The following is a 9,454-nucleotide window of genomic DNA, read 5'->3' as shown; positions in this document are numbered from 1 at the left end:
TTTGTTGCACATGCCTGAAGAGCAAGGGGGGGGGGGAGGGGAAAGAGGAGGGTTAAATAGTTGTCTTGCTACACAGTGGTATCCTATATGAGAATTTTCATATATATATAGATAGATAGATAGATAGATATGCTTCTTTTGTTACTGTTATCCATATATTCCTATAGCCCTTTTGTCTCATCAATACAATACTGTTGATACAACAGTGGTTAGTGTTAGCTCTACAAGTATGTGGGTATGAATTAGCAGTAGGTTTCATACAAATTCACAAAATGCATTAAAAGCATTGTTTAAAATATTTTGAGTTTTTTCAATGCATGAAAATCGTTTTTTTTATGTATACTAGTTTAATACCAGTTTGTTTATCCAAAACTTTATGATTGATCTTTAGGAACAACCTGTTTGAGCCATTTTGAATTGTGTGATGTTGGAACTATTAGAGAGATTTCTGGGCCTAGATTACAATTCCGTTATTAAGTCCACTGAGTTTGTTAGAAGGTAGCTTGCCCTACACACTAACAAATGTTCACAAGGACAACAGTTTGGATGACTACATTAATCTGTGCCAAATTAAAAAACCCAAAAAGAATGATAAAAACTGGAAGACGAATCATAAACGTTTAAGCAAAGTAAATATTTAATATACTCAAGCAATTAAGTATAATTTGCAATTATAAAATATGACATAATTTCTCAGTGTCAAAAATATACATAAACATTCCTATACATGAACATTTAAAAAAAAAAACAATGTCTGCATAACAGATATGAAGAAGATAAAAAAAATTCTTAAAATATCATTCTTAATACACTTGTGTCAAATCAGGGATAGCTCACAATTCCACAATAAGTTTTCTTGATGATAATAGTCTAGCTTTTTTCAAATAAACTTAAATAATTTTTTAATATTGCTATATTTATACACCTCAGCTAAAAAATGAAAATATAAGTAAAAAAGTTTGCATAATTTTTACATAAGAAATATACAAACAATTTTACTCCCTTTTGAAAAAAAGTGGTTTAAAACAACAGCTATATTGATAACTCTTCACCTAATTTTATGTACTAAAACTACTATAAAATGCCTTGACATTCTTGAAATAAAAACATAGTGTTGTTTTCACCCTGTAACATAAAAAAAAATCTTTTTTTTTATATTTAGGGACTTTGAATCTCAGTGTGGTATACATTGTGTATTTTATGATTAAAAGTCAGTGCAACAAAATAAAATGTTATGATTTTTACTTATAAGGAAAAAAAATACAGCAAAGATAAAATAACACTCGTTCTGGAATAAACCAATGTCATAAATGTCGCTAATGTCTTTCCTTCACTGAATTTTCAGGGAAATAGGATATTTCAGAATTAATATAAAACTGGTACAATTTTATAAGGAGGTTACAAAGTGAGAAAATAAAAAATCTTACTCAAAATAATCTTCATACATAATGCAGATGTTTCATGAATAACATGTAGAGTAGATCTTTGAGAAATTGAGATTTTATAACATCTTAGGGTCACATTTCCAATTGATATCTTTCAACAGAAAAGTATGAGGATGTTTTACTAAAATGTAGTATACTTAATTACAAACCACTTGATCATGGTGAATATTATAGTGAATATTGATATGTTAATCAGTACAACAGTGAACAGAAAAAAGTAAGTTGCCATGTGTGAGTATTTTGACCTAAGGATTATTCATAACAGCAGTATGAAATAGTGGATACAAAGGTTGACTCTGATATCACTGCTATGAACTCCTGAGCTGAGACTAGAATACACAAATACTTGACACACCCAGAGAGCAAAATAAACATTTTTTAAAATGTACCATTGTTAGAATTATTGTTATATATCTTCCTTTGTTTTCATTTCTTCTAATCCAACTATTAATGTGTTTTTGTTTGTTTCCTAGGGTAGAAAAGAGTATAATAGTATTCCCACACCTCCCATCATTTGATTCTTCTCTTGCATAATCAAACCAAGTTGGTAAGGGAAGCAATGAACATTAAACTCTCAAGGACCTAATACAGAAAACATTTATCTGGCACAACAAAAACAAACTAGAAACATGTATGTGTATTGATTGCACAACAGGACTTATGATAATTGTATGGTTACTGGGTGTTTTTAACTATTGTCTATTTTAAACAGAAGTTATTAAAAAATAAATCCCAAATGCAGCTTTCAATATTTGAAACTCTTGCTAGTTATGTGGAATATACTTTTGCTTTCAGAACAAGTGAGCATTTAAAAAAAAAAAGCTTTTAATTGAAGTTGAAGAAAATTTAGAGTATGATAAATTAAAAAAAAAAAAAAAGATATTTTTAAAAATGTAACAACCAGTTTTAACCCAAAATAAATTGAACAGTAAAGTCATTAAGTTAAGAATTAATAATACTGATGTGAGGCTTAAAACAGATTAAATGCACACCAGTTAACATGTATTCATTCATAAATATGTTCATAAGTATTGCCACTGTGTATTTTTAATTTTTTTTTTTTATGTACAAGAAAACTGTACCTAAATTTCCCTTTTCTTTGAAAAATATTATTTATAATTAAATGAAAACTGAATGTTGTGATTAAAATTAGATAGGGTTATTATTAAAAATCAGATAGGGTATAGTTTTTATTTCAAAACCTGATTAATAGTTTGAACTCTAAATACACTTTCTATATTAAAATAAATGTAAATATAAATACATGATACATGAATAAAAGGGTGCAGGTAAGGTGTTGGGTATATATAAGCAGAATACACTTTATCAAACTGCCCTTCAAAAGGCAGAGGTGTATGAACATGCCCAAGTTATTAATACACATTGAAATGATAATATTGCAACACACTTAAAAAAAATAAAGTATTAATCGATACCTACATCAAAACATCCTCAAAACTAAAACATTATTATAAGTAAAAGTATAATGAGATGTGCTTACATAATAATACTCTAGTTATGTAGTTGTGGCAGGCATTAAAAAATTAATGCAAAAAAAATCTGTCCCATAAAACATTTATATTGATTTTCTAAGTATATGCTAGATCTTGTGAGTTAAATTAAAAAAAAGGCAAAGAAAAATAATGTGAATGGCCACTTAAAATATATATTCTATGTTTATTTTCACAAAAACTAATTTTAAAAATGTTCTGAGATCCTGGGAGAAAACAATTGCATTATCTACCCTGCAGACAACCTTAGTGAGAGTAAACATTATTGCTGTGGGTTTTTCACAACATACTTTGAATTTGAAATACTTCAAAAGAAGATATGCCAGGGAAAAAAACCCACAAGCTGTAAAATAAAAACATTTCAAATGAAAATGTATCAAGAAAATGCTATAACACTGGCCTTTGATGACATAAATGAAATAAATTTAACATGATGTGAAGGAAAGAGGCTTGATTCTATTAAACTCAAGATCATATATTCTACCAACAAAAACATATGTCCTGAAAAATAAAAAACTTTTCATTATGATGTAAAACTTTATATTTCATGAGTCATTTCACTGTGGGTTTAATTGTATAAAAATGTATACAGCATCCACAAAGACCTAATTTTTTCACAATCACTATGTATAAAAATAAATGTATAACAGTTATAAAATTGACACACAAGTTGAATAGCACCACACAAAGTAGACGAATATTAGTGTAAATTACAGATCAATTATATCTTGTAAAAACTGTCGCTAGCATTCATCTCAGTTGAACAATTATACAAGAATAGTGTGATAGTCACTAAATTAATAAGTAAATAAACTGTAAGAAACAACAGTTACTTTACTAAGGGCAGTCAGGACAAATTGTTAAACTGGCAGGTGGACTGATAACAATTTAGAAATATTTCTTATATTATATTCTATAGAATGTATGTGGGTTTTTACAGTGGTGAATATTGCCTTTTAATGAATATCCTATAATAGAAATTTATAAAAATTAAAGTTTGTATCATTAACATAGAGCTAAAATCTTTCTGGTTTTATCCTGCTTAAAAATGATGTGGTTAAATTACATCACTGTAGACTAATATTACACTGATTGTATTAAATGGCCTCTGAAAATAAGACATTAATACTGATACAAAATGTAATATCAAGACATCTAGCAAAACTAACACATGTCTTGTGATTTAAACTTGATCTAGTTTTTTTTTAAATTTACTTTTAGAAACCTATCTGATAAATACAATATATAATACCAAGACAGCATGCCTAGCACAACTGATATATCTTGTGATTTTTTTAAAAACTATAAATCAAATTTAGTTTACTTTTTGAGAGACAAATCTTAATTATCAAAAAAGTTAAAAAAAACGTTCTGAATGACTTTTATAAAGGGTAGTGGGTGGATCATCAATGTAACAAAAAAATAAATAGTTTGGGCGCCAGCTATAGAAGAAAGCAGTCACAAACTGAGCAGGTCATCCACAGACATAGTGCGTGAGAAAGCCTCATAACAAGCAGAGCCAGCCATATATTTCTGTACGCCATCCTCTAAGTCATCTTCTTTGAGGTCTGTACCAAAGGATGGCATTTTTTTAATACGATTCTCTGCCAGCCTACATTAGTACAAGAACAAAAAGTTATTAGAAATACTACACTAAAGTAGTCAGAGAAAAAGCAAAAGAAATGAAGATTTTTATGTTAATTAATATCTCTCACAAATTCTTGTTATTTCATCCTCTCTATTCCTATTATTTAAGCAAATCAATAATCTTAGCCAAGAATAGTAAACTATAATATAAAATAGTGGAAAATTAATTGTTTATCCATTTTTGTAGCAACACAAGAAGTAATAGTGTGGCATCACTGTGCCCAGCTAACTACTCAAGTCAGTGACTCATTCAGTGGGAGTGGACATAAGGACATCCAACAAAAAAAAAGGCTGGTAGACTGAACCGGATATTTTCAGGACAGCAATCACTTACCACACCATCCTGCATTTCTTTGCAATAAATGTAGAAAGTAAGTAGAAAGTATTTTGTTTATTTTACACTTCTACAAAGAACTAACCTTGAAAACATTTCATCTATGTCATCATCTGTGTCATCAAAACTTTGCTGAAAATACAAAGTGCACTAGTCAAATAGAGATAAAAGGATGACTATCTTAATATTAAACAAACATCTAAATACATGTTAATCAATGTTTATACAAAGTTATAGTTTTTTTTCAAAATTTTGATGATTGAAATTATGAAAAAATGGCTTCAGATGTTTATCTAACATAGTTACCATAACAATGCAAAGAAAATGTATCTGCTTAATGGAATTAAAAAAGAAAAAACTTGAATATTTACCCAGTTTTTTCTATGCCCAATGCTCTGGCTCTTAAGGGGAGAAATATCTACACAAAACAAAATTACAAATAAATTATCCTGGAACAAGAAATATAATAACTATTATGAATGCTTATGATATAAGGACAACATAAAATGTGTACCAGACTGGTTATCCTAAAACTGTTTCTCCAATATACTTGTAATTTATTATTAAAAATTAAGCATCCATATATGACTATCGAGTTCCAATGTAGTTTCTGCACATTAATGCTTCAAGATACCCCTTTTAAAATCCAGAATTATATTATTTTAAAATCCATAAAGAAGCTCATCATAAGATATTGCCCAGCTTAAAAATTAAACATTTCAAACTAGTTCACAAGTAAAAACTGCTAACTATTTAAAAAAAAATCAAACCTGTAGAAATTTCAGGTGTCATTGGTGGTGAGGGCGTGGAAGTGAATGAAATAAGTGGAGCTGAATTGATGCTTGAATCATTACTTTTCTTGAAAACGATTTCTTGAGACTGAATCTAAAACAATAAAACCAAATGGATTATTTCGGTTAATCTGACATTACTTACTCATGATTTGCTATTTTAATTTGTTGTGGCTTTAATCATTCATCCAATTTTTCAAAGAAATACAATTTTAAAAATACCTTTTCTTTCTTTGCAGCATCTTTCATGGCTTTCTTTAGTTTTTTATTTGCTTGCCATTTTTCTTGAGCTATAGTGAAAGCTTGAGAAACTGTGAGTGTGACAGCCTGTGCCTGAAGTTAAACAAATGCAAGATAATTATTTTTTCTTAATCCTTTTACTAATGACTTTTAACTAACATAAAATTGCGATTTGAAAAAAATAGGATTAACACATACAATTTTTATTTTTGCACACAAAAATGCATGGCATTCCATAGTTTCATTTGTGGTGTTCCTTGCAATGTAGGCAAAAACGTGGTCATGGTTTTTGTCAGCAGTGCAGAATGATATTCTAATTTAAAAAAACAAATCGTGAAATGTGACATTAGCAACATTTTTAAAACTATCATTTCTGGATAACTGTAAAGAACATAACCTAGTATCGACAAGCACATCTTATGAACCTCTCATTCCTATGAACCACCCCATATCACCAAATTTGGTTCTACAAAAATGGGGCTTTGAAATTGAATAATTTAAAAAAAAAACATCTTTATAAAAAATAAATGGCTTTGTGATCTTTATTTGAAACAACGGTTAAGTAAATCTTAAAAGAAAATTTTGAAATGTGCAATGTTGTCAAAATTACAACCATTCACAATAGAAAACTGTATTTTAAAAATAAGAAAAAATTCAAATAATACCACCCCTTTCCACATGTAACAATACAAAGCCCCTTATGCCCCTTCATGTGATGTAATGCATGCATAATCCATAATAAGTAAGGTATTAATACTATTTAAAAAATACTAGATCTAGTATTAAATAATATCTAGCATACTTATGTTCTTGTAAGTATTAATATTTTAAAGCAATATTACCTGTAGATTGAGATATCAAACATAACCTGCTTCGTTGTCATGTCTACTGTGCGGATGCCTTTGGGAGACACAGTTAAAGCTGTTTTTCTTAGTTTTTTCCCAGCTGATTTGGCCTATATAAATTTGGAAAAAAAAAAATTTAGGTAGTGATCAGTGAAATATTTGTGGACATTTTAACAGAAATTTAAAAATAAAAGTAATATTTGACGTAGAACTGAATTCTAATTATTAGATACTGTACAAAAGTAACGGAGCTAAAAAAAAAATATGTATGAACTGATCATCCATAGGATAAAATTAACTTATTTAGAATGATACAGAAAAAGGCATCTATTAAGCTATATATTATAATTAAAGAATGAACCTTTAAAACTAAATTTAAATAAAATTAACTGCATGAAATCTATTCTATTACAATGTTTTCATTTTCAGCATTATCCACTAATTCTAATTAATTAATCTCAACAAAAAGAGATTACTAATACAATAATTACTCATTAAATAGTAGAAAGTCCCTGAGATATTTAGCAGTATATAATAATCTAACAATTCTTACCATAGCTGTGATAGTATGTACTGCTTTAGCGCTGATGCCATCTCCATATGTCTGGTCTGAATGGAGCTCTTCTACAAGAGTTGATCCTATATACTTTAAGTAAAATGTCACCCCTTCTACAACTGGCTCACTAACATCACCCCATCCTTCAGGAATTTCTAAAAAAAAATTTGAAAAAAATAAATATGGTGATTTACATTTCCATTCTGATCATGAATTGATTTTCAATTTACAAATAATAAAATAACAAGGTTATAGACTAAAGCTGTAGTGTTGTATAGGTGCTAATTATACTATTTTTGTGTTAGACTATAATTCGCCTCGCCCACTACTAACACATTTTTATGCCAATTATGAATTTAATCAATTAGGGTCTAATTTAAATTGATTTTTAATCAGTCAGAAATCCTTCCATCAATAACTCACTCAGGTAATCTATCGTCGAGGCTAGTAATGTGCGAAAACGTTGCCTCATTGTTAGGGCTTTAGTAAAAGTATATTGTGATATATTTGTGTCACATATTAAAGATAACTGAATAATAAACCAAAATCAATGGCTAAATATATCAATATAGGCAAGAAATTAACTTTAAACAAAAGTGTTTGCGAGCAAGATTTACTATATAAACAGCGGCCATCTGTAAGTTTCCCATGAATCACTAACTATAATTTTACAAAAAAATAAATTAAACAAGATGGCTGCTAAAGTAAATGAGCTTGGTTGCATCTGATAAAAACATCAATAGTCTTTACTTTTTACTGAAAAGTTTTAATTTAATTGTTGAAGAAAGGTACATTAATCATTATTAATGAAACTTTGAAACATTTTTGTAACTTTCAAAACATAAATTTTCCTAAAACTGTGAAATAATTAAAAACATTTAATGAGTCACCTTTTTTCACATTACTAGTCTCGGCTGATTTTACGTACCTAAAATGATAGATTAATATTAATAATAATTTAATAATACCCTCAATCAATAATCAATATTGTTGACAAGGAAGGATGAAAATTTGTCGAGTTTTTGTCATTTTTGCTTTCATAGTGACAGTAAAAAAATATTAAATAAACAAAGCTTTAGGCTAATATTAAATAAACAAAAAAAATTAATAAGAATCAATGCTAGATCTAGAAATCTAGACAAGTGAGTGGCAAATAAATGCAGATAACTTGAAAATAATTTTTTTTTTATTTTTTGTGTTTTTAGAACTTATATTTTTAACTTAAAGGTGAAGACCTAGACTCTAGACTATGATCTAGCACTCTAAACTTAGTTTAGTAGGCTATTCTTTGGGAACTCAGTTTTTAAGAGGAAATTTAGATAGCCCATTAACTTTAATTTGTATCTTTTTCTTACTCGAATGCTTTATTTTCCCTTGATCTTTAGTTACGTTTGGTGACTTCCTCACAACACGAAGCAAGGCGTCCATTTTGGATTCCATAACATTGATAATGACCTTTGACCTTAATATCTCACACAACACACCATAAGAGGGGGACCTAGTTAGGCCTAGCCCTAAATGTAAAGTCGTTTAGTAAAAGGGGGGGGGGGGAGAATTAACATACAGTAAATTTGAGCGAGTGAATAATTTCAATAACATTTCATTACCCAGATATAGATCTACTATTTAACTAAAATATTACACATATAGCAGTATGTGCGTAAAAACTGTTCTTTGTTTAAAAATAAAATAAAAATTACGAAATCTTGCTATCAAGTACAATTAATCGAGTTGTTTTAAAAGCTATTTATTATATTTCTAATATAATTTTAATTAATTAATCTAGGTATAAGGCATATTCTCAATACTGTGTTATGTATAGTTTTTGCATACCATATTTGGAACTTTTTTCAAATTCTATTTTCAAAGCCGCATGATCAAGATTATCTGTGAATCTTTAAAGGATGAGTAATCAGTTGAATGGCACAGGTATTTTTGTTTATCTTCATTCATTGCTACCGTATCCGCCCCTGTCTCGCCCACACCCTCAGTCCCTTATTTGGTTTACACAGCGGCTTGGGTGGTGTCCATAAAAATATATCCACCCATTGTTTATTTAAATTAATACCGACATGGATCCTTGTC

At 28.8% G+C, this 9,454-nt stretch overlaps 1 protein-coding gene across 1 annotated transcript; it reads right to left on the bottom strand.

Moving 5' to 3' along the window:
• Positions 1-615: 615 nt before the first annotated feature.
• On the bottom strand, positions 616-8,850 carry LOC131948894 (low density lipoprotein receptor adapter protein 1-A). The gene is made up of 9 exons (XM_059310613.1): positions 8,725-8,850; positions 7,367-7,524; positions 6,811-6,923; positions 6,167-6,281; positions 5,951-6,061; positions 5,708-5,822; positions 5,309-5,355; positions 5,023-5,069; positions 616-4,568 (listed from the first exon to the last, which is right to left on the bottom strand). Exons 1-9 carry the CDS (start codon positions 8,807-8,809, stop codon positions 4,415-4,417), a joined length of 945 nt encoding a protein of 314 aa, XP_059166596.1. The 5' UTR covers positions 8,810-8,850; the 3' UTR covers positions 616-4,414.
• Positions 8,851-9,454: the final 604 nt, after the last annotated feature.

Source organism: Physella acuta, unplaced genomic scaffold (assembly GCF_028476545.2).
Source record: "Physella acuta isolate Inbredline_101_S28 unplaced genomic scaffold, ASM2847654v3 ptg000664l, whole genome shotgun sequence".
NCBI lineage: Eukaryota > Metazoa > Mollusca > Gastropoda > Physidae > Physella > Physella acuta.
This window is presented reverse-complemented; position numbering and strand designations above follow the sequence as displayed.